Source organism: Ambystoma mexicanum, chromosome 14 (genome assembly GCF_040938575.1).
Source record: "Ambystoma mexicanum isolate Mex_15411 chromosome 14, UKY_AmexF1_1, whole genome shotgun sequence".
NCBI lineage: Eukaryota > Metazoa > Chordata > Amphibia > Caudata > Ambystomatidae > Ambystoma > Ambystoma mexicanum.
Genome location: NC_090940.1, coordinates 431,496,638 through 431,522,844, shown reverse-complemented (window position 1 = coordinate 431,522,844; position 26,207 = coordinate 431,496,638). Strand labels below are relative to the sequence as shown.

At 45.5% G+C, this 26,207-nt stretch overlaps 1 protein-coding gene across 2 annotated transcripts in view; it reads right to left on the bottom strand.

The window, feature by feature from the left end:
- Positions 1-26,207, bottom strand: part of VSX2 (visual system homeobox 2) — a 305,895-nt gene that overhangs the window by 38,839 nt on the left and 240,849 nt on the right. For both annotated transcript variants that reach the window (XM_069637612.1, XM_069637613.1), the window contains exon 4: positions 1,047-1,227. In XM_069637612.1, the coding sequence (XP_069493713.1) occupies positions 1,047-1,227 (181 nt within the window). The remainder of the gene's footprint in view (positions 1-1,046; positions 1,228-26,207) is intronic.

Sequence of the window (26,207 nt, the reverse complement as noted above, 5' to 3'; positions counted from 1 at the left end):
TTAAGGTGGGTAGTTTTCATGGCAGAGAGGGCTGCAGGCTAAGGTGGTGGGAATTTGAGAGCTGCCCAGATTCGCCTGTCGGTGGGGATATGAAGCAACAAGTAATGCTTTTTGAGCAGTGGGTATTCTGTAATTATCTAGTTAATGCCTGAGCTTAGGTCCATGCTAGGAAGCCTTTCAGGAGAAAAGGGCTGCATTAGGGCATGCAGAGTGTTGCAGGCAGAAGCTCAGTCCTCACCACTTTTGGATCATAACCCATCTTACAAAGCGAGGCTCAGCAGATGTTGCCCTGCCATTCAAGAATTTCACAGAGCGGGACAGCACAAGCCCCCAGGGGTCTGACATTGCTACTGATATTGAGTGGTGGGTCTGAGTGTAGCCTGAGGAACATCAAAGAGCGGTCCAGCAACATGTGCCATGGGCCGAGACATCAAAGAGGATAGGAAGACGTACCCCTTAATAGGCTTGAGTGGAATGTAATCATAGGACCTCCAATAATGGCATATATAATGCATGGAGAAAACCAGAGACATTAGTGATTGTAAAGATGTTCACATCCTGTATTGGTTCAAGTTAGACACTAGTATATAAACCTTTATTTAGTATATAGGAAATGTTCCATTACACTCCACTTGTCCACACATAAGATGCTAGTAGACCTGCAGGAGTGTAGTAGACAACTTTCCACGCAAATGCCTGGATGTCCAGTTGCATAAATGCCTCCAGGGCAGCTGCCCTGACACTTTAGCCCTCCAAGTTCTCTGGCTGCTTGTGGCATCCGAGTATGCTCCTGGGTCATTGTCATAAGATATTGTCACATAAAGTTGCAAGGGAATGGGTCCACTGTATTGCCTCCTGCATTTTAACTGCAAACATCGATGTACATTCCCCTGGAGAATGGGACCATATGCTGTGTGGTACTTTAATACTCTACTACACCTGAGTACACTTTTGGTTTAATTCCTCTTTCCGCACTCTCCGAATTCCCATGTTTCTGGGGAAGTACCTTAATTTAACCTAGGGAACAGCTCCATTCAGGCGCTTACCAAGTAGCCAGGGGGCGCAGGACTCCATGATGCCATCCTTCGCTGATTTCAGAATGGATTCTGGCAGTGGGATGGAGTGTCTCACCATTGCCCCATACAGGCCGTACTCCGCCATGACACTGCTCCTACCCCAGCATTTCTCCCTCTTCCTCCACTTGGCACGACGGTTCTGGAACCAAACCTGTGAGGAAGCACATGAGAGGAGACAGGTGAAAGAGCGAGGCAGAGCAATGGTTGGTGTCTAATGAGTGCGGCGAGGATGCAGAAGGTGGCACAGAGAGGAGAAGTGCTGGAGAGGAAAGAGACAGGGGAAAAACTTTACAGAGCGACGCAATTTAGCATAAAAGGGGCATGGAACCAGATTTAATATGGAAGGGCGTGGAAAAGAGGCTAGGTCGAGATAGCATGAGGGAAGACAAGCAGAGCAGGGTGGTAGCATGGGACATGGAATACAGTGAGAGGGGTCAAGGAGAGAAAAAATACTAGTGGAGGGCAAGAAGAGTAGTTAGAGGAAAGTTTTGAAAGGGTTGCGGGTAGAAGGAAGTAGGAAGTGGAGAACGATTAAGAGGAAGACGGGATAGTGGTACGAGGGTGAGGCATGAGGAATACGGGGGAAGAGAAGGATTAGTGATAAGCAAGGAGGACATTTTTAGGGGTGATTCCACAGGTGCCACAAGCTGCTTACTAGCTGCCTCAGGGCATGAAGCTGAGGCGGAGTTGAAGAGATGGAGCGGGCAGAGTGGAGACGGCGTAACAGGGCAGAGAAGCAGAGCTCAATAGAGGCAGGAAGTGCAGTGGGAAGATACAATAGAGCAGAACTAAAGGGGGATATGTAGAGAGATTAAAGTGAGGAGGGTCATAAAGTGGAGCAGAAGCAAGACGGAGGAGTTAGTAGGAGCAGAGACAATAAGAGATAGAGGCAGAAGAGGGGTTATAGAGTGGTTAGGCGAGACAAAGGAATAGAGTGAGGCAGAGTGAAGGGGTAGAGGGAGGAAGCATGATTGGAAGATGAGTTAGAGGGAGTGCAATTACATTTCCAGCAGCAACATAGGAAGGTATGTTGATGTTATTGGCGCTTTTGACACCCCTATTGATAAGGCATGTCACATAGTTCAATGTTTTTGAACCATTTTATGAATGAAGAGATCATCGTGAAAACAGTGAGGAAGAGGATATATGTTATCCTTCCTAGGGGGAACCCCTCCTGGAATGCACAGTGTTTTAAGCAGAGTATGTGAGCTACCAGGTGTGCTATTCACTGTCTCTTAATGAGGGGGGGGTAAGGGGGTGGGTGGAGTACTCAGACGTTTTGTTTATCTATGATACTGACTTAGTTGTCAGCACACTTTCATGTGGTCTCATTTGGGTCTATTGGCCTGAACATTAGACAGATTTGTGTTTAATGTATGTGGAGTCACCGTATTCTTTGTGACACCACATTGAACAAGACACTTGCACTTTTGGAATCTAGCTGGGCCAAGATAGTTGTCAAAACGTGGAGGAACTGAGGATCTTGAGCAGGATCAAAAGTTGACTGGAGATAGCAAAGGTGTGGATACACACCCAGGCAATGCCATCAAGATGCCATAGCGAGGGGCCTGTACGAAGACTGTGATGCCACTATCTCGTACTTGTTATTTTATGCAAGGAGTTTGGTACAAGGAAACCTTCACTGGGATTGTGGAATGGAACGTTTGGCCTGGTAAAAGCACCATAACACCCAATTGAATCATATGTTCGTCACTGATGTCCTGTTATAATCTGCATAGATGTGGTGGGCCCGCCAGATATATCACAAGGCACTGGTACAGTTTACTATTTTCTGTTTCTGATTTGTGGTGGCCACTATCTTAATAACCACTACCAGCAAAGCTGTTCTTACGGAGCCCATTTAGTGTTTTTCTGGGTGCAGATAGCAAAGGGGATTTTTCTAGGCTTGTGAAAGAGACATACAAGATATTGAGTGCCTCATTTAGAGTGTAGCGGCTGAACTGCCAGACCACACTGACACAATTAACCACTGAATGTCAAACCTACATGCCAGGAAACCATTGTATCATGACAAGTACGCCCCAGCAGCGGAAAGCTGATGTGTGATATGACGGTAGACGCATGTGCGCTGGTGGACCCCTAAAATGCCATTCCAGCATCCACCTGTGGAAATGACATTTGACCACTTCTGGTGTCAGAGTTTATGATGGTGGGAGTGATGTTGTACCACTTCCAATGTTGGAGTGCACGCCAACTGAAATGACGTAGGACCTCTCTTGTAGTCAAATGATGCGCCACCAGAAACCTTGTGCTAACACATAACAGGCCCCACACAAAATAAGCCATCTGCATTAGGGCAATAATGCAGTTCACGACGCAACTAGTAAGGGTACAGGTTGGAAGGAAGGAAAAGCACACATCAGCAGCCAGAAATCATGACAGTGACCCCACTTAAGCGCCTCAGAACTCGAGGTGCTAGTGGAGAAAATGATGGCGGTTGAAGCACATTTCCTAGAATGTGAGGCCAATACATCCACTGGTCCCAAGAAGAGGGAAATGTGGGCCACCAATGTGGCTGCTGTCAATTAAGTGCTGACCATCCACTGTGCAACGAGACATGGAAGACCTACCCTACGCAAGTGTTGGAATGATCGGAGGAGCACCGTGTGCAAGCAGATTTCAGAGGCCCAAGAGGCAAAGGACAATACGGCAAAATGGGTACCAGACTCCATCATCTGGAATGTCTGGGAGTTGAACATGTTCCCCATAATTTAGCTGGAGTGTTTGACAGGCTGGGATGGGGGGCATGATACAGGTGAGTGTGACACATGCAGTTGACAAGCACATTACTACCATATGCAGTTTGCATGGCATACAGGCCACAGGCTACCGTACCATGCAAGCAACATAGGTAGACATACATTAATGTCTCAATTTTCAATGACCATGTGCGCAGCCCCATTCAGGCACACATCGAACACACTCAGACCCCTGATACTTTACAGCACATGTACCAACACACACAATGAGGGCATGCCGTGTGGGGGTAGCAACGGGTGTTGGGTGACATACTGATGTCTTTCCTAGCAGGCATCACCTCACAGAAAAAGACTGACAGAACGTCTGTGGCAAACTAAGGGTGTTATATTAGGTGTAACGACGCAATGAAAATGGCTGCTACGGTCACCACAACTGTCACACACCCTACTCAAGAAACTGAAAGTAGCCCTGTTGGTGAGACAAGTCAGGCCCAGGCGAGGCGGGCCACGCATCAGGTGCCACTGACCATTGAAGGAGGCATATGCTAGGAACCAACTTCTTCACGGCAGAAGACAGTTCAACACATCACACATGTCTAGGCAGGTCCAGACATGTGCATACAACCAGCTGCTTAGTCAGGATCAGGAAGACCAGATATCTCAACATGTGGAACCGCTATGCACCCTGACCTTGGTGACACGTGGTCTACCACAGCCACACAACCCAGTTGGTGGGTGGCTAATATAAGCTCATCACGTTAAGCCAAGCCAGTCGACCATTAGATGTAGCTGAGGTGGTCATTCTCCAATGGCTTGAGAAACAGAATGAGATCCAATACTGCCACACTGCAGCACTTATGATCAAGCTGAAGAAATCAAGGGAGGACCACAAGCAGGACCACAAGCAGTTTATGGAAGGGAGAAGAAGATTGCATCACGAGAATGCCACACTTGCCTCATCCAACAGGGGTGTTACGGAAGCCATTTTCAACGGGGAATCCTGCAGTGGGTCTTACATTTTGGCTTGGTAGGGTTTCTGGAGGCCACCAATTGTGTGCAGGGCAGTGTGTCCACAGTGTTTGACCAGAAGAACCCATCGGTTTAACAAGATTTGCCCCTGCTACAGCAGGCATAGCCCTCATCATCACCTGTCATGTTTGACATCTGAGGAGTGTTCACCACCACCACACACAAGGAGCAGTAGATTACCCACGCCAGAATAAGGGGACATATCTGAGATACAGCCACCACAAGCATGGAGGCAAATGTGCATCTTTCCAGTCTGGGCATGGTCTAATAATATGCCATTGATGACTCACTTGCAAAGGACATACATGTTGCAACGGCATGTGTGTCAGTGTGCCCTGGATTTCTTGGTGTTCCTTGTCCTGTTGGGTAACAGCAATCCAGCATGTGAGTTAATGGCCCTGGATTTCTTGGGGCATGTTTCCCTCTATTGGACAACACCGAACCAGCATGTGAAACAACTTGCCATGGATTAATTTGATGTACCCTTTCCCTGCTGGACAGCAATGACAGTGATTCAGCGCATGAGGCAATGTGCCCTGGATACATTTGGAGTAGCCCGCCTATGTTGGGGACAGTGATTCAGCGCATGAGGCAATGTGCCCTGGATACATTTGGAGTAGCCCGCCTATGTTGGGGACAGTGATTCAGCGCATGAGGCAATGTGCCCTGGATACATTTGGAGTAGCCCGCCTATGTTGGGGGACAGTGAGTCAGCGCATGAGGCAATGTGCCCTGGATACATTTGGTATACCCTACCCCTGTTGGGCTGCATGGGTGGACAGCGCTATGTGACTTGACACTGCACTGTCATGACACCATTTTCAGTGACCTGATCGATGACCTGCGTGGCTGCAAATAGGATTATGGATGGGTGGACAGTTACAGAAAACTGGGGTATGGGAATGTGAGTGGATGTGAGGAATATTGCCAGTCCCTCCATGTGTATATTTTGCACTCACAGAGGTCAATTATTGATCAATGATGTGAGACAATATGTAAGGGGGGGCTTGTCTGAGGCGGTGTCCTTGACTCTGTTAGGTGGCCACCGGGGCACCACCACACTTTCTTTTACCTCCACAACCCCCTTTGGGCAGTGACAGTGGCAATGGGGTCTCTACCTCCTCCCCAGATTGTACATGGGGAGGTAGGCGGTCACACTTGTTTAAGCCATGGGGCTATTTGCCTAGACACAAGGTTTGCCACATACCACACATCACTTTTGTTTTTCTCCTCATTCTCCCACCATGCAGTACTGTGGGTCCTTCCTGGTGCTTCCACGTGCGCCTGCTCTGAGACTGAAGAAAACTTACCAGGGCTTAAGCCCACTAGCAGCGCTGCAAAATAACGAGCGTGAAGCCAGGAATAAAACATGACTACAACCAGGTGGCATTTTCACACAATTCTGTTGTTGTGTGTCTTTACATATTGAAAGTATAGATGTAAAACACAGGGTTTGTTTAGGCTAATATTACTTTGAATTCTGTTGCTTGTAGTGTCCCGTTAAATGTAGTGAAAATACAGCTATTTTCAACACATTATTATTTTACACCCTGTAACCAACCAAACATTAACACACCTTTATATCAGAAAGCAGTAAGAAGATATGGGGTCACAATGATGTTGAAACCACCCAGGGGAAGATACTGCTGCTACGTCTGTAAACATGGAGTGGACACTGTTTCCCTGCGAGCAACATGAATTCACTTCCCTTTGGGTTTAGACACAAGTGGTTACCAGTCAGCAAGCCTTAAATATCTCATAGATATTGCTGTAGGTTCCTGATATCACGTTTTATGGTGGGCACATCATCCATGAGAACTCCCATTGGCTCCCGATTTCCGAAAAAATATAATAGGGGGCACAGCAATCCTCGTGGTACCAGATAATATGAAGGCGGCCGGCTGATAGAAGCCAAGAGTTGTTTTCTGGGGACGTTGATCTTCCTCATAACATATACATGCCAGCTTTAATTGCTGTGCAAAAGGTTGTATGTCCTGCCGGCTGTCCTTCAATGTCACACGCAAAATTGTTATTATTATTATATGCCAAGCTGCTTGGACAGGGCTGATCCCAACCGTAGACATTTATGCCTGAAAGTCTTCTCTTCCAGGAGATTTACAACATTCGTTTTTTAAGCGTAGGAAGCGACAGGTGTAAGTATAGCAAATGTCAGCGGTTCTGGAATTATGGACAAAACAAGCGTTTGTATATTGTCAGCTGTGAAATACCTTTTGGGGTATTTCATGCCATTTATGGATCATTTGATCTACCCAATGAAGTGAGGAATGCTAGATTACCAGGCACGTTCTTATTTTTTTCAGATTTTTTTTTTACAGGAAACTTAGCTTCCTGTGAATAAATATATAATATCTTTATGGAAATAAGGCCCACAAGGAGGCCCTGCATTCATTCCTCCTGCTTCCTTTCAACACTCGGAGCTTCTCTGCACGAGCTCCGGCTGAATTCCCCCCCTGCCAGCATACTACACCTGGATGCAGCACAATTACTGTGGTAAGCCCTTGATTTTCGGCGTGTTTTGTGCCAGATGCAGCGATTTCGGCAAAACATACGCAACATTTGTGTTCTCCACAGCTGGGAGGCTGGGGATTGCCAGATGAGCGTTCTCCTGCTTTATTTCTACCCAATTCCTGGATTTTCTGACTTTTCTCTGCTTTTGGGCATTGGTGCCTCTTTGTGCTTCGACCTTCAAGATTGTCGCAACATTTTCACCAAGTACAGCTGCCTTGGGCTGGCCTCAGTCTCCCCCTCCCATTGGTTGCACTGGTCTAGATAGACCAATCCCAGCAACCTGGAGGCGGGAACTGGCCCAGTCTACCAAGGCCCACAGCAAAGGCCATGTCTGCTCCCTGTCCGCTCAGGTGCGTTTTGTGCTCAATCAACCCCCTCTTGTCCCCCATGTGCCCCCTGTGATGTCTCCCATGTGCCCCACACCCTGCCATGTCTCCCACTTGCCCCCTATCCCCACTATTTTTCCAATGTGCCCCCACCCCCCGCCATGTCTCCCATGTGCCCCCACCCCTCACAATGTCTCCCATGTGCCCCCACCCCCTGCAATGTCTCCCATGTGCCCCCACCCCCCGCAATGTTTCCCATGTGCCCCCTTCCCCTGCGATGTTTCCCATGTGCCCCCACCCCTGCAATCTCTCCCATGTGCCCCCACCCCCTGTGATGTCTCCCATGTGCCCCCACGCCCCCCGCGATGTCACCCATGTGCCCCCACACCCTGTCATGTCTCCCATGTGCCCCCTCAGCCCCGCAATGTTTCCATTGTGCCCCCACTCCCGCAATGTCTCCCATGTGCCCCCACACCCTGCAATGTTTCCCATGTGCCCCTCCCCCCACGATGTCTCCCATGCGCCCCCACCCCTGCGATGTCTCTATTTATTTGCCCCCACCCCCGCAATGTCTCCCATGTACCCCCAGACTCCCTGCGATGTCTCCCATGTGCCCCCAAATCCCCTCATTGTCTCCCATGAGCCCCACCCCCCGCGATGTCTCCCAAGGTTCCCCCCGCAATGTCTTCAATGTGCCCCCTCAATGTTTCGAATGCGCCCCCACCCCCAGCGATGTCTCCCATGTGCCCCTGCACCCTTGTGACGTCTCCCATGTGACCCCACACCCCTGCAATGTCTTCCATGTGCCCCCGGCCTCCACAATGTTTCCAATGTACCCCCTCACCCTCTTGTACCCCCAATGTCTTCCATGTGTCCCCCACCCCCGCAAAGTTTCCAATGTGCCCCCTCCCCATCTTGTCCCCCGTGATGTTTCCAAGGTGCCCCCCACCTCCTCTGGTCCCTCCTGATGTTTCCAATGTGCCCCTTCTTGTCCCCTTTCTTGTTTCCAATATTCCCCCTCCCCCTCTTGTCCCCCGTGATGTTTTCAATTTGCCCCCTCCCCTCTGGTCCCCCTTGTTGTTTCCCATGTGCCACCCTCCCCTTATGGTCCCCCCTGATGTTTTCCCACTTGCCCCGTCCTCTCTGGCCCCCCCGGATGTTTCCCATGTGCCCCTCCCCCCTGGTCCACCCTGATGCCCTGATGTTTCCCATGTGCCCCTTCTCTGGTCCTCGGTGATGTGCTCATCTGCCCCCCCCTTTCTGGCCACTTGATGTCCTCCCCATCTACCTTTCCCTGATCTCTTCTGCCTCCTCCCTCTCCCTTTTCCCTTCTCTCCCCCCCCTTTCACTGCTGGAGTTGTCTTGATTCACGAAGGATTCACCCAAATGACTTTTGCCATCACTTGGATTTGACTTTTGGACACATTGACACTTGGGGCTTCTCCCCCTCAACTTTCATGCTAGACCCTCCCTGGATCTCGCACTCAAGTTGGCTCTGAACTATGCTGTGCCGATCGTCACCGTTAATCCTTACATTTCTGTGTCCATTGCAACATTATGTACTTCACTGCCCTCTGTAACTGATTTTCGCTCTCACCCCTGCTTCCCTGGTCTTTTCACTGTTTTATTCTCTGTTCTCCTCTCCCCTCCCTTTCCTCTCTCTCCTCCCCCTCTTACTTTCTTCTATGCACTTACGCTATCTGAATTGTCCTGGACCTAGTATGATAGTAACAATGTTAACAATGTTTGTCCCCTCCCCCTCTCCTCCAACCTCTATCTGAAATGTCATCAGGCCTAGTATGATAGTCGCTTGTTTTGTTCCTCTCCCTCCTTTCTCCCCCCCTCTCCCTCACCTTGTGTAATTCTCCGGATTAACCAGAAATGTCATCAGGCCTAGTACGTAGTCACCTGTCTGTTTCCCATCTCCTTTCCACCTGTGTCTTCGCACTTGCACTATATGAAATGTCGCTAATCCGAGTACGATAGTTATTTTTCCCATTCTTGTTGTTCCTGGCCTGTAAGAATGTTTTGTATTTTCCCTTGCTCCCTCCCTTGTCGTGAAGCTCTTTGAAACACATTGTGTATAGGCGCTATATAAATAAACGATCATATCATATCATATCATAACCATGAGACTGTATGAACAAAATGTCGTCTTTTTCTTTGTACACCTATTATGTGCATTTTTACTCTCTCTCCCACACATACATATGTATATATATATATACATATTCAGTGAAAAACGTTGCTAAAGGGACGTTATGGTTAAGTTGCACTAATTAAAACCCATGCAATTCAATGAAAAAACTTTATTAAAGGGACGTTATGGTTACAGGTAAAACCGAAAAACCTCAGAAATTCACCAGTTATGGCAAGCTAAGCAACCATAACTTGCGCCACCACTGTGCACTGCTAAGACTAATACCCAGGGCATCAAAGATGACATCACAAATGTCATTGATGACATCACTGATGACATGACATATCTGGCCCACTTGTTTTTGTTCACTGAAATATCTAGGCCAGGTGGTTTTGTTCAGAATATTAAAATTCGAAAGGTACTGTATATCTAGACGTTAACCTTGTCATATGTTCTTAAAGTACTTTCCTTAGGGTTTGGTCTCAGCTCATGGCGCACGCACATGGGGTAATAGGCAAAACACACAATTCATTTGTATACATGAAGATAAACTTTAATGCTATTAACATTTTCTGATTATGCTGTTTCTTTCTTCCTTACTTTAGTTTCCCTGTATGTGCCTCTGGTTTGCATGCATTGTGGGTCTTCATATGTATTGTTTGTACTAGCACAGAAGTGTTGTAAGTCTTGAATTGTTAGCTAGTTATTACATGTTTAACATTACACAATAACCCCTAACATCTTGTTACCAACATTATAAAGACAACCCCTTGTAGGATCCCTTCAGAATCAAGTCTAGAATAAAATTCCCAAATTTCATTCAGTTTCATTGAGTGGCGCCGAAGTTATAAGCCATCCAAGAACTACTTTTCATGAACCCTGTAAGGCCGAAATAGGCCTTGATGTCCCCGAACATCTGAAGTGTCTGCGAACATCGCAGGACTGCCCCGAACATCCAGACCGTTCACGGACTTCGGGGTGAAAAACACATGTTTTTTGGCATCTTATTGCCATATCCCATCCGATCCTCATCACGCCTCACCTCCCCAGAGATTGTTTGATAAGTTTGACAAGTGCAATGTTGTATTTTTTTATGTTTGTACCGCGATGTCAGCAGACACCGACGGATGTACACGAATCCAACATGGCAGGTGTTTTCAAAAATCTGACGCACTTCACGCTTTTCACCATCCCATCAGGGGGCACGTCCGTTGTCGGCGGACATCACGTCATCCTCTAGGCCAATCGAATGCCGTGCGCAGACCGAACATGGAAGTGGGTCAGCGGACCGGACCCAGATATCACTAATTTTTTTGACCTACTAAATGGTAGTTTTATAAAAACAACTGGACGGATATACACAAAATTGACAAAAGCACGCTTTTGGGACCAAGCCGCCGTTGCTGCCGCAAATTTGTTGGAAATTGGCCCAGAGGTTTGGGCTGTAGACATAAGCAAAAATGTTTTGCATTACGTATATGGAAGAAAAAAAAATAAATGGACCCCCCTAAAGCTTCCCCCCCCTTGACTAAACCTCACCAAACTTGCCAAAATAATTCAGAGTGGGCCATATACTTTTTTGCAAAGTTTGGTTAGGATTCTAAGCTGCCCAAAAAGTGCTCTTCCTATGAGTTGAGCAACTTAACCATAACTACACGCCAGCTACCGCAGGCCGTGTAATATATGGTTATGGTTAAGTTGCTGTTTCCATAGGAAGAGCACTTTTTGGGCGGCTTATAACTTCGCTCCCCCTGGACGAATCTTCACCAAACTTTGCAGAAAAAGTATATGGGCCACTATGAATTTTGCAAAGTTTGGTGATGTTTGGTCCAGCGGGGGAAAAGTTATAGAGGGGCAGGGGGGGTCCCAAAATGTTTTTTTTTTCCCATAGACTGAATGGGGGAAAACTTTGCGCATGCCTACAGCCGAAACCGCTGGACGGATTTTCACCAAATTTGCGGCAGGAGCAGCGGCTTCGTCCCAAAAGAGTGCCTTTGTACATTTGGTGAAAATCTGACCAGTAGTTTTCTTTAAAACGATAAAAAAGTAGGTCTGCAAACATTAGTGATATCTATGCCCGCTCTGCGGTCACATTTCCCTTTTCGCTCCGCGGACAAGAAATCGATTGGCTAATCCGTAGCGTCATGTCCGCGGACATGTGGCGCTTTCACTGATTGGTTGTGGAGTAGCGTGAAGTGCGTCAGATTTCATTGCGGCCTCCGCCATCTTTTGTTCACGTTTTGGTGTACATGGACATCGCCGGTAACACACACAAAACAAGACACCAATGCACTTGTTATACTTATGAAATACTGTTTCTGAAGGTGAGCTTTAATTAGGTTGGGATGCAATGTGGCAGCGCAAACTCAAAAAGTGGTGTTTTCTTGCCACCAAATTCATACGGTAAAGTGGAAGTTGGTGCTCAATGTACGGCGACCAATGCCTACGTCTGTGTTGTAATGTTTTCAGATTAATATTGAAGTCGGAATGCCGTCCTATGTTTTCAAATCTGAGGCGGCCACCTGGAGTGTTTGATGGAAACAGTGGTTTTGGAGGCGTATGGGAGTAGCGGTTCTCATGATTGGATGCTCATATGTTGTTGCAAAGTGCGAATGTATTTGCCTTCTGAGTGAAGGTCAGTTGATTTGCTTTTTTGGTTATGAGCTGAGTAGGCCCATGCATCCAAGTTAGTCCATAAGTGGCTATTGTTTTTTGACCTTGAGCAAAAGGGAAACTTCAAAAGCTATGCAAGGAATGAAAGCTTGGAAAAAAATACCATTTGATAAGGTTATGTTTTAAAAACGTTTGTAAGGAACATGAAATATCAGTTCACGAAGATTCTTTGATGCGAACACTTTGCTGTCCAACTTTGCCAAAAACAATGGAGGCTGTCAAGATTAAATAAGTTTAATTTTGACAACTCTACACCGACCCGCGTTTTAATTTTATATTTCCAAACTCTAATTGTGACAATGGAACTGAAGTATTATCTTTTTGCGCAGTTGTAATTTTCCACCAATAACAGAGAGTGCACATTGTTCGCGTTTGCAGGCTATGACTATAGTCACCTTTGTTCACCTTTATTTATTTTTTTTTCAAATGTTATGCTTGCCCAACATAGCTTTGTGTACAACTTTGCACGTTCTTTTGGTCTTGTGTAACATCAAGACATGTAATTTTTTCTTGCTTGTCCATTAATGCTGCCTTCATAACTGAATTACAATCTAACTGTGTAGTTGCCCTTTTTTTAACCCTTACGGCGACTGCTGTTACTCGGCGTTTGTATGGTGTCACTATATGCATCCATGGTCAACGCTAATATTTCTTTAAAATGTCTTGTTTGTCCACTTCCATTTGTGCACTACTTCCCACAATCTTTGTGTCTGTTTTGGAATTTTTTCCTAAAGGTTGGGTATTGACACAGATTTTCTCTTACGTTTTCCGCCTAGCTAAATCTTGCCGTACTGTGTGTGCCATGGTTTCCAGATGCCGAGTGACGGCTTCTTTCAACGCCAGATGCAACTGCTCGTGACCAGCTGTCTGTCCATTATAATGTTATGGGATGACAGGCCAGACCCTCTCTGTCCCTACGCTGAACTAGCGATTAGGAGTGACATAACATGATTTATGGTGGTGTAAGGCAACGGTCATGGCGCTGTCTTGGAAATACCTGTGCAAACAAAGTGGGCGCTTTAACAGCAACACATACTTTGTGTATGCGAAAATAACTTCGTGTCTCACCATGAACATTTTCAATGTCGCCATTAGAACCATTGCAACAATTTAATTGGAAATGGGATTAGTCCGTTGGTCTCTGACAGTTGTTTGTTAAAAAGTACTTTACAAATTCTAAAATGTTAACGTTTTCTTTTAAAATCCTGTGTATCATTTCGAAATGTGAGGTACCACATTGTACGTCGCTGTATGTTTATTTGCAGGTTCTGCGTCACTGCATGTACTGTTGCTTTTTGGAGGCTGTCATGGAAAGCGAAGAGGGGCAATGTATGTAACAACCGCTTTCCCTTTCTATGGTGGCCATCTTGAAAAAGGATTTTGTTTTGTAATCGCTGTATGTTTATGTACAGGTTCTGCGTCTCGGTACGTACTTTTGCTTTTTGCTTGCTGCCATGGAAAGCGAAGAGGGGCCATCTACGGAACAACCGCCTTTTCTTTCGATGGTGGCCATCTTGAAAAGGGATTTTGTTTTGTAATCCGGCCCACCTATGGCGGATTATAACCAGAAATCCTATTTTTCCGTAGCACACGTTAATGATTTGCACATCTATACTATTACTGACAATTCTTATTGCGTCTATGTCCTTTACTGAGAAATATGAAGTACATGCAGTGTATGCAATTTTTAAAAAAATATATTTACACTGTGAAAGGTGATTCTTAACGCAACATTTACTTTGTTAACGGATGGATTTATTTTTTGGTAGAAAGCTAATAAGGCCATTTGCGAACGGAAATGAGCAAAGACGTATTAAACAGTGATATGGGGGGGTGGGTGGCTGGTGCAAAAATATAGTGCATTTGTTATTTCTAAGGTTAGGGCAGTGTTTGTCATGCTCCTTCATTACAGTAGTGCTGCTGTTTCTTGGGGAGGAGGGAAAGCCTTAGCTGATGTCATTTTCAGATAACTAAAACTTTTGCTAAAAGTATATAACATGTACTACATTGTTAATGGCTGACTACCAAAACGTGTTGAAGCTGTGCAAGGCAAATGTTGCAGGTGGACGTTCCTACATCAATATAAAATCTGTTTCCACATTGTCCACGAGGCAAACATCTTACTGTTAAGTGTATACGGATTCTGGAACACGTTACCGTGCTGTACACCAGCATATTGTCAAGTGGTATTCTCCGCAAGGTGTTTAAATAAGTCAGAAGTTGCTTTACATTATGGTTACGTGGCACTACTATAAATCAATCATCTTTAGCAAAAAATCTTTGCAAAAGGGACGGTATGGTTAAGTTGCTCTACTGAAAACCTGTAAAATTGAGTAAAAAAAACTTTTTTAAAGGGACGTTATGGTTAAATTCGCCTACTTAACACCCGTAAAATTCACTAAAAAAACCTTTGTTAGAGGGACGTTATGGTTAAGTTGCACTACTAAAAACCTGTGAAATTCACAAAAAAAACTTTATAAACGTGACATTATGGTTCAAAGTAAAATCGAAAAACCCCTGAAATTTGACAGTTATGGTAGGCTAAGCAACCATAACTGCCCGCACCACTGTGCACTGCTAACACTACCATCCAGGACATGAAAGATGGCATCACAAATGTCATTGATGACATCACTGATGACATCACATGTGTAGCCCCTTTGTTTTTGTTCACTGCCATATCTAGGCCAGGTGGGTTTATTTACTGACAGTCAGAAACTTAACTTTCAAAAGGAATTTCACAGGTTTTTAGTAGTGCAACTGAACCATAACGTATATATAATCTCACGGGGTACAGTTGTCGCCCTACACTTAAGGCAAAAACTAAGAAACTAAGATCTATTGACTTTGTACAATTTCTATTGCTAATAACTTTTGACCCATTCATTGCACAACCCAAACCGCTGGATGGATCTGCCTCAAATTCCAAACAATCGGGGCACAAAGGGGTGCAGACGTATCCTTTGGAGTTTGGTGCAAATCTGACCAGTAGTTATTTTTTTAATTTGGCAGACAACAGTGTGCCCCAGCACCAAAATATTGTATATCTCCCATGGTGCATTGCAGTAACTGGGGCTTTACAAATATTAGAAGTTGCCCTGTTGTTTATTAATGCAGGGTATTCTCATGAGAATAAGACATTACAATATTCTAAACATTATATTAAGAGGTGGTGAAGGGGGATGTTTGCCACCAGGGTGATTTTGGTGAGGCTGAAACAGTAGCATCTGAGAGGTTTGGGAGTTTGTGATGGGCTAAAGATAGTATGTGTTTAATTCGTTTTCATCTTCTTTTCCTGAGAATGGTCATGTTCTTGGGAGAATATGTTTTGTTTTGTGAAATGCATAAGTGGAATAGGACCTATCTAACTTCTCTTTAAAGTAAATTTGCAGGACTGTAAAATATTGAAAAAAACAAAGATCAAAATGTTGCTAAAACACCAAATATCACACCCATCCTCTCCCCAGTTTCTCATTATTGCAAAGTGCGCAAAGATTACTATTATTATTATTATTATTATGGTATTTATAGAGCAAGGACCTGACTTCGGGAAGCAATGGAGCGCTTTACAAGTCGTAAGGAAAGTACACAGTGAGGGAAGCAAATTGCAAAGCATTAACACAAGGGAGAGAGGAGCTACCAGTGGGGATGAAGAGGGCGGTCAATTTGGAACCAAGGGATCTACAAGCAACCAGGGGAGGAATCAGAGGGGAGCAAATCAACCAGTCTCAGGCTGGGTAGCAAGTGAAGGGGGTGTGGACCTAGGCGTTGCCAATCAGACAATGACCCTTAATGAATAAAAGTCAGATGGGGCATAGCTTAGACACATAATGATAATATAAATATGACATCTGTGAAGACACAAAAAGAAAAAACGTTATAACTGCAAGTGGTACGAGATATAGCATAACAAAACCTTGTATTTCAGTGAAAAAACTTTAGTTAAAGTGATGTTAAGGTGATAGCTTAATGCAACAAAAACTTTAAAGCAACAAAAACTTTGAAATTTGACAAGTGCTGTAAACTTCACCATCTAAATTCTGAGACCTCTGTTGTACAACCCATTTGCCCACACTGATGACATCACCTATGATATCACTGGGAACTTGAGCACACTGACAAGATCCCAGCAAACATCACAGGAAACTACCTGTCCAAGTAAAACATTCTGTTGGTCTTTTTCAGGAGATATGACAAACATATTGGATAGACGTATGTGTATGGCATGCTAACAGAATTGTAAGATAGCAGTTTACCCATTATGAGGGTAAAGTAGCTACTCGACCTGGCCAGAGGCGAGGCCCAGTCACTACTTTGGGTGGCCTGGTGGTGCCTGGTTATTGACCTACTGACCTGCTAAGGGGGTTGAGTAGACACTGTGGCTTGGCAGGCCCCAGGCAATGAGACAGGCCATGGTTGTCATCAGAGTACTCTAGCTTACAGGGATGTCATTGATGATGTAATACGAGGTGTAATCTGTGATGTCATCAGTGTGCTCGTGGACTGTTCAATGGAGGACACAGAGTTAAGTTGATGGAGCTTCTTTCTTTGTGTTAATCCATCACCTTAATGACACTTCAACTAAAAGTGTTCACTGAAAAAGACAGAAATGGATGTCATCTCAGCTAATGTACATGTTCGCAATGCTCTTTTGACTCTGAACTGGAGGTGAACTTCCAGTGCAGGCTATAGGTTGGAGCTATGGCATGTGTGATTTGGCTGAAAAGACTTAGTTTACTCTCACACTTTAGGTGGCCATTTCTTTCAAGCCTTTATAAACTCCCCATAATGTTCCTGGTGTATTCTAAATGTACCCCAAGGCAATTATTTTAATACCAAGAAAGGAACTTCCATGAGGGTGTATAATGTGCCCCTGCTGTTTATACTTAGATTTCAGTGCTCGTTTTGAGGAACTTCCTTTCTTAATATTAATATAATTAATATATATGTAGACACAAAGTTGTTGGTTTACAGGTCTTACGTTCCTATAACACTGACAAACACAAACACTAAGGTTGTCAGCATTAATCATCCCTAATAAGGTGAAACAGATATACAGATGTCTGTATCCTTGTGATATATCTGTTTTGGGTTGAAAAATGTATGTATAAAATCGTGCTGCTCTGCAAGACAAAGGCAATGTTCTGTAGCAGGAAGTCTTGCATTTGAGCTAATTTGCATACCCACAATCGATTGCTAACATGGCTCTGAACTGGGGGTGAAATTCTAGTGATGGCTAGTGGGTGGCAATGTGGCATGTGTGTGGCTAAAATGGATTATTTTACATTTACATATTCAGGTGGAAGTTTTTGTTTAGCCTTTATAAACCTACAATAACATTGCTAGTATATCTGGAGTAACATATTCTAGATACATTGTGGAATGTGTGACTTGGCTCAAATGGACTTTCCTACATATATAAATATATATGTATGTAAAAAACAACTCCTCTTACAAGGCGTCCTGCCTACTTCCAGCGTATGCATGGGAATACGGTTAAAGAAAAAACATGTTTTCAACAAGGACGAGTTGGTTGCCAGGTCTTAAATTCTTATAACACTGACAAACAAAAACACTTCAAATTACCCCAGCATTCAGTCTCAATTAGGCAAAAAATAAATGTATTTAGAAAAAAATCATTTTTAAAAGCAGTTTGACCAGCCTGGACTTACTGAATCTTGCGCTCCAATCAAGTTGGCATCACAGCGCCACGCGTTACGTCTCGTTACATTTGGGTAGAGCCACTTGGGTAGAGTCACTGATATTGTACATGACAGTGATTGATAAATGTAATATATTTTTTAATTGTGAATAGGACCTTAGTTCATTGAAGCTTATTTGAGCTACTGGTTTATACAGGTAGACCTCGCAGAACCGGCTTGGTTTTAGAGGCAACTAATAAAGGTTTGTGACTAGAATGTATAAGGTCACAATAGAGGTTGCATGGGAACAACAAGGTATCTAACCGTTGCAAAATGGCTGCCATGGCAGCTGTGTATAGATATGGACATATTGAAGGGTCACATGGCCGCATATGTACACTGCTATGCGAGACAAATTAAATAAAGAACAACTTCTAAAGAATGGAGGTAATGATTGCCTGACTAAGTCTCCGTAACAAGATGAAACGCATGGCGTTGTGATGCCGACTTGAGTGGAATACAAGATTCAGTGAGTTCATGCTGGTCGGAATGCTTTTAAAAATTATTTTTTGCTACATAAATGTATTTTTTAAACAATTGAGAGCGAGTTTTAGGGTAATTTGAAGGTTTTGTGTTTGTCAGTGTTATAAGAACGTAAGACCTGCACACCAACAACTTCGTGTCTATATATATATTATATTAATACTAAGAAAGGAAGTTCCTCAAAACGAGCATTGAAATCTAAGTATAAATAGCGGGGGTGCATTGCGCACCCTCATGGAAGTTCCTTTCTTGGTATTAAAATAATTCAAAATGTAAACACTCGATTGGGTCGGTTTTGGCCTCACATGCTCTTTCAAACATTGATCAATTAGCAATGAATGAGGAAAACCAGTCGAGGGCATGGCCCTGAACCACAAAAGGTCCATCAAGAAGGATAGCAAAACCCTATTCTAATTACCATCACAAGCAGGGGCGTTGCTAGGGGGGGGCTAAGGGGGCTATAGCCCCTGATCTTTTGGTTGTAGCCCCGGATAGAATCTTAGGAGCTACAGCCAAAAGACTAGCTAGCCCCCAGTCCCAACAGTACCGACATCAGCTTAGCCCCTGGTCTTTTCCAGACCTAGCAACTCCCCTGATCACAAGTCAATGAGAGCCCCCTGGCATCCAGGAGGCCGCGTGCCTCAGCGGTCCTCTCTGGAATAGCCAGCTTAGGGCTTCAGCGTGCCCTAAACCAAACTCACACAGTCACGAGTAGAGGGTTCAGTTGCGATTCAATATCGGGAAACTAAAACTATCAAATTGAAAGGTTGATTGATAGTTATTATTGATGCCAGTTGACCACTTGCTGCTAATGGTTTGTTCCAATATTTCGATTTCTCACATGCAATGTCTAACTCTTTTCATCTTTCCCATCAGGGGAACAGTAGGCCAGTCATAGGGAGGGTTTACTCCAGCGCAATACAGCAAAGTCTTGCACTTTGTCTTTGCACAAAAGAGTTTGGAATCTGCTTTGACCTTTTCAATAACCGACTGGTATTGGGAATCATTGCCCCCTACCAGCTAATGTGCTGTGGTCCTTGCATTAACTGACTGACATTTAGAACATTGCCCCATGCCAGCTAATGTGCTGTGGTCCTTACAATAACCAACTGGCATTGGGAACCGTTGCCCCCTACCAGCTAATGTGATGTGGTCATTGCAATAACCGACTGGCGTTAGAAATCATTGCTCCCTACTAGCTAATGTGCCATGATCCTTGCAATAACGGACTGGCATTATGAATCATTGCCCCCTACTAGCTAATATGCCGTGGTCTTTGCAATAACCAAGTGGTATTGGGAATCATTGCCCCCTACTAGCTAATGTGCTGTGGTCCTTGCAATAACCGACTGGTGTTGGGAATCATTGCCTCCTACCAGCTAGTGTGCTTTGGTCATTGCAATAATGGAAAGGTGTTAGGAATCACTGCCCCATACTAGCTAATGGCCCGTGGTACTTGCAATAACCGACTGGCACTGGGAACCATTGCCCCCTAGCAGCTAATGTGATGTGTTCATTGCAATAACGTACTGGCGTTAGGAGTCATTGCTCCCTACTAGCTAATGTGGCATGATCCTTGCAATAACCGACTGGTGTTGGGAATCATTGCCCCATACTAGCTAACGCGCCAGGGTCATTTCAATAACTGACTGGCATTGGGAAGCATTGCCCCCTACTAGCTAATGGGGCGTGGTCCTTGCAATAAGTGAATGGCATTGGGAATAATTACTCCCTACTAGCTAAGGGGCTGTGGTCCTGGCAATAAGTGATTGGCATTGAGAATCATTGCCTAGCTAATGTCCTTGCAATAACTGACTGGTGTGGGAATCATTGCCCCCTACCAGCTAATGTGCTTTGGTCATTGTAATAACTGACTGGCGTTGGGAGCCATTGCCCCCTATCAGATAATGTGATGTGGTCATTGCAATAATGGACTGGCGTTAGGAATCATTGATCCCTATTAGCTAATGTGCCGTGGTTCTTGCAATAACCGACTGGCATTGTGAATCATTGCCCCCTACTAGCTAATGCGCTGTGGTTCTTGCAATAACCGACTAGCATTGGAAATCATTGCCCCCTATAAGCTAATGCACTGTAGTCCTTGCAATAAGTGAATGGCTTTGGGAATTCTTGGCCCCTACTAGCTAATGTGATGTGGTTCTTGCAATAACCAACTGGCATTGGAAATCATTGCCCCCTACTAGCTAATGCGCCGTCGTCCTTGCAATGAGTGAATGGCATTGAGAATCATTGCCCCCTACTAGCTAATGCACTGTGGTCCTTGCAATAAGTGAATGGCATTGGGAATTCTTGGCCCCTACTAGATAATGCGATGTGGTCCTTGCAGTAACCGACTGGCATTGGGAATCATTGCCCCCTACTAGCTAATGCACTGTGGTCCTTGAAATAAGTGATTGGCATTGAGAATCATTGCCTAGCTAATGAGCTGTGGTCTTTGCAATAACTGAATGGCACTGGGAATCATTACCCCCTGCCAGCTAATGTGATGTGGTCCTTGCAATAATCGACTGGCGTTGGGAATCATTGTCCCCTACTAGCTAATGGACCGTGATTCTTGCAATAAGTGAATGGCATTGAGAATCCTTGCCCCCTACTAGCTAATGCGCTGTTGTCCTTGCAATAACCGAGTGGCGTCGGGAATCATTGCCCCGTACTAGCTAATGCACCATGGTCCTTGTAATAAGTGAATGGCATTGGGAATCCTTGCCCCCTACTAGCTAATGTGCTGTGTTCCTTGCAATAACTGAACGGTGTCGGGAATCATTGCCCCCTACAATGCTCTGTGGTCCTTACAATAAGTGAATGGCATTGGAAATTCTTTGCCACACTAGCTAATGCGCCGTCGTCCTTGCAATAAGTGACTGGCATTGCGAATCATTGCCTAGCTAGTGCGCTGTGGTCCTTGCAATAAGTAAATGGCATTGGGAATTATTGCCCCCTACTAGCTAATGTGCCGTTGTCCTTGCAATAAGTGACTGGCATCGGGAATCATTGCCCCTTACTAGCTAATGCGCCTGTCCTTGCAATAAGTGAGTGGCATTGGGAATCATTGCCTAGCTAATGCGCTGTGGTCTTTGCAGTAAGTGAATGGCATTGGGAATCATTGCCCCCTACTAGCTAATGCGTTGTCGTCCTTGCAATAGGTGACAGGCATTGGGAATCATTGCCAAACTAATGCGCTGTGGTCCTTGCAATAACTTATTGGCACTGGGAATCATTCCCTCTATCAGCTAATGTGATGTGGTCCTTGCAATATCCGACTGGCATTGAGAATAATTGTCCCCTACTAGCTAATGCACTGTCGGCCTTGCAATAAGTGACTGGCATTGGGAATCATTGCCCCCTACTAGCTAATGCACCGTGGTCCTTGCAATAAGTGAATGGCATTGGGAATCCTTGCCCCCTACTAGCTAATGTGCTGTGTTCCTTGCAATAACCGAATGGCGTCGGGAATCATTGCCCCCTACAACGCTCTGTGGTCCTTGCAATAAGTGAATGGCATTGGAAATTCTTTGCCACACTAGCTAATGCGCCGTCGTCCTTGCAATAAGTGACTGGCATTGCAAATCATTGCCTAGCTAGTGCGCTGTGGTCCTTGCAATAAGTAAATGGCATTGGGAATCATTGCCTAGCTAATGCGCTGTGGTCCTTGCAGTAAGTGAATGGCATTTGGAATCATTGCCCCTACTAGCTAATGCGCCGTCGTTCTTGCAATAAGTGACTGGCATTGGGAATCATTGCCCCTTACTAGCTAATGCGCCTGTCGTCCTTGCAATAAGTGACTGGCATTGGGAATCATTGCCTAGCTAATGCGCTGTGGTCCTTGCGGTAAGTGAATGGCATTGGGAATAATTGCCCCCTACTAGCTAATGCGCTGTCGTCCTTGCAATAAGTGAATGGCATTGGGAATCATTGCCAAGCTAATGCGCTGTGGTCCTTGCAATAACTTATTGGCACTGGGAATCATTCCATCTACCAGCTAATGTGATGTGGTCCTTGCAATATCCGACTGGCATTGAGAATAATTGTCCCCTACTAGCTAATGCACTGTCGTCCTTGCAATAAGTGACTGGCATTGGGAATCCTTTCCCCCTACTAGCTAATGTGCTGTGTTCCCTGCAATAAACGAATGGCGTCGGGAATCATTGCCCCCTATAATGCTCTGTGGTCCTTGCAATAAGTGAATGGCATTGGAAATTCTTTGCCACACTAGCTAATGCGCCGTCGTCCTTGCAATAAGTGACTGGCATTGCAAATCATTGCCTAGCTAGTGCGCTCTGGTCCTTGCAATAAGTAAATGGCATTGGGAATCATTGCCTAGCTGATGTGCTGTGGTCCTTGCAGTAAGTGAATGGCATTTGGAATCATTGCCCCCACTAGCTAATGCGCCGTCGTCCTTGCAATAAGTGACTGGCATTGGGAATCATTGCCCCTTACTAGCTAATGCGCCTGTCGTCCTTGCAATAAGTGACTGGCATTGGGGATCATTGCCTAGCTAATGTGCTGTGGTCCTTGCGGTAAGTGAATGGCATTGGGATTCATTGCCAAGCTAATGCGCTGTGGTCCTTGCAATAACTTACTGGCACTGGGAATCATTCCCTCTACCAGCTAATGTGATGTGGTCCTTGCAATAACTGACTGCCATTGAGCTCATTGCCAACTACTAGCTAATGCGTCGTGGTCCTTGCAATAAGTGAAGGGCATTGGGAATCCTTGCCCCGTACTCGCTAATGCGCCGTGGTGCTTGCAATAACCGAGTGTCGTTGGGAATCATTGCCCCCTACTAGCTAATGCGCGGCCGTCCTTGCAATAAGTGACTGGCATTGGGAATCATTCCCCCTTACTAGCTAATGCGCCTGTCGTCCTTGCAATAAGTGACTGGCATTGGGAATCATTGCCTAGCTAATGCGCTGTGGTCCTTGCAGTAAGTGAATGGCATTGGGAATCATTGCCCCCTACTAGCTAATGTGCTGTCGTCCTTGCAATAAGTGACAGGCATTGGGAATCATTGCCAAACTAATGCGCTGTGGTCCTTGCAATAACTTATTGGCACTGGGAATCATTCCCTCCATCAGCTAATGTGATGTGGTCCTTGCAATATCCGACTGGCACTGAGAATAATTGTCCCCTACTAGCTAATGCACTGTCGTCCTTGCAATAAGTGACTGGCATTGGGAATCATTGCCCCCTACTAGCTAATGCACCGTGGTCCTTGCAATAAGTGAATGGCATTGGGAAACCTTGCCCCCTACTAGCTAATGTGCTGTGTTCCTTGCAATAACCGAATGGCGTCGGGAATCATTGCCCCCTACAATGCTCTGTGGTCCTTGCAATAAGTGAATGGCACTGGAAATTCTTTGCCACACTAGCTAATGCGCCGTCGTCCTTGCAATAAGTGACTGGCATTGCAAATCATTGCCTAGCTAGTGCGCTCTGCTCCTTGCAATAAGTATATGGCATTGGGAATCATTGCCTAGCTAATGCGCTGTGGTCCTTGCAGTAAGTGAATGGCATTTGGAATCATTGCCCCCACTAGGTAATGTGCCGTCGTCCTTGCAATAAGTGACTGGCATTGGGAATCATTGCCCCTTACTAGCTAATGCGCCTGTCGTCCTTGCAATAAGTGACTGGCATTGGGAATCATTGCCTAGCTAATGTGCTGTGGTCCTTGCGGTAAGTGAATGGCATTGGGAATCATTGCCAAGCTAATGCGCTGTGGTCCTTGCAATAACTTATTGGCACTGGGAATCATTCCCTCTACCAGCTAATGTGATGTGGTCCTTGCAATAACTGACTGCCATTGAGCTCATTGCCAACTACTAGCTAATGCTTCGTGGTCCTTGCAATAAGTGAAGGGCATTGGGAATCCTTGCCCCCTACTCGCTAATGCGCTGTGGTCCTTGCAATAACCGAGTGTCGTTGGGAATCATTGCCCCCTACTAGCTAATGCTCGGCCGTCCTTGCAATAAGTGACTGGAATTGGGAATCATTGCCCCTTACTAGCTAATGCGCCTGTCGTCCTTGCAATAAGTGACTGGCATTGGGAATCATTGCCTAGCTAATGCGCTGTGGTCCTTGCAGTAAGTGAATGGCATTGGGAATCATTGCCCCCTACTAGCTAATGCGCTGTCGTCCTTGCAATAAGTGACAGGCATTGGGAATCATTGCCAAACTAATGCGCTGTGGTCCTTGCAATAACTTATTGGCACTGGGAATCATTCCCTCTATCAGCTAATGTGATGTGGTCCTTGCAATATCCGACTGCCATTGAGAATAATTGTCCCCTACTAGCTAATGCACTGTCGTCCTTGCAATAAGTGACTGGTATTGGGAATCATTGCCCCCTACTAGCTAATGCGTCGTGGCCCTTGCAATAAGTGAAGGGCATTGGGAATCCTTGCCCCCTACTCGCTAATGTGCCGTGGTCCTTGCAATAACCGAGTGTCGTTGGGAATCATTGCCCCCTACTAGCTAATGCTCGGCCGTCCTTGCAATAAGTGATTGGCATTGGGAATCATTGCCCGTTACTAGCTAATGCGCCTGTCGTCCTTGCAATAAGTGACTGGCATTGGGAATCATTGCCTAGCTAATGCGCTGTGGTCCTTGCAGTAAGTGAATGGCATTGGGAATCATTGCCCCCTACTAGCTAATGCACTGTCGTCCTTGCAATAGGTGACAGGCATTGGGAATCATTGCCAAACTAATGTGCTGTGGTCCTTGCAATAACTTATTGGCACTGGGAATCATTCCCTCTATCAGCTAATGTGATGTGGTCCTTGCAATATCCGACTGGCATTGAGAATAATTGTCCCCTACTAGCTAATGCACTGTCGTCCTTGCAATAAGTGACTGGCATTGGGAATCATTGCCCCCTACTAGCTAAAGCGTCGTGGTCCTTGCAATAAGTGAAGGGCATTGGGAATCCTTGCCCCCTACTCGCTAATGCGCCGTGGTCCTTGCAATAACCGAGTGTCGTTGGGAATCATTGCCCCCTACTAGCTAATGCTCGGCCGTCCTTGCAATAAGTGAATGGCATTGGGAATCCTTGCCCCCTACTAGCTAATGTGCTGTGTTCCTTGCAATAACCGAATGGCGTCGGGAATCATTGCCCCCTATAATGCTCTGTGGTCCTTGCAATAAGTGAATGGCATTGGAAATTCTTTGCCACACTAGCTAATGCGTCGTCGTTCTTGCAATAAGTGACTGGCATTGCAAATCATTGCCTAGCTAGTGTGCTCTGGTCCTTGCAATAAGTAAATGGCATTGGGAATCATTGCCTAGCTAATGCGCTGTGGTCCTTGCAGTAAGTGAATGGCATTTGGAATCATTGCCCCCACTAGCTTATGCGCCGTCGTCCTTGCAATAAGTGACTGGCATTGGGAATCATTGCCCCTTACTAGCTAATGCGCCTGTCGTCCTTGCAATAAGTGACTGGCATTGGGAATCATTGCCTAGCTAATGTGCTGTGGTCCTTGCGGTAAGTGAATGGCATTGGGAATCATTGCCAA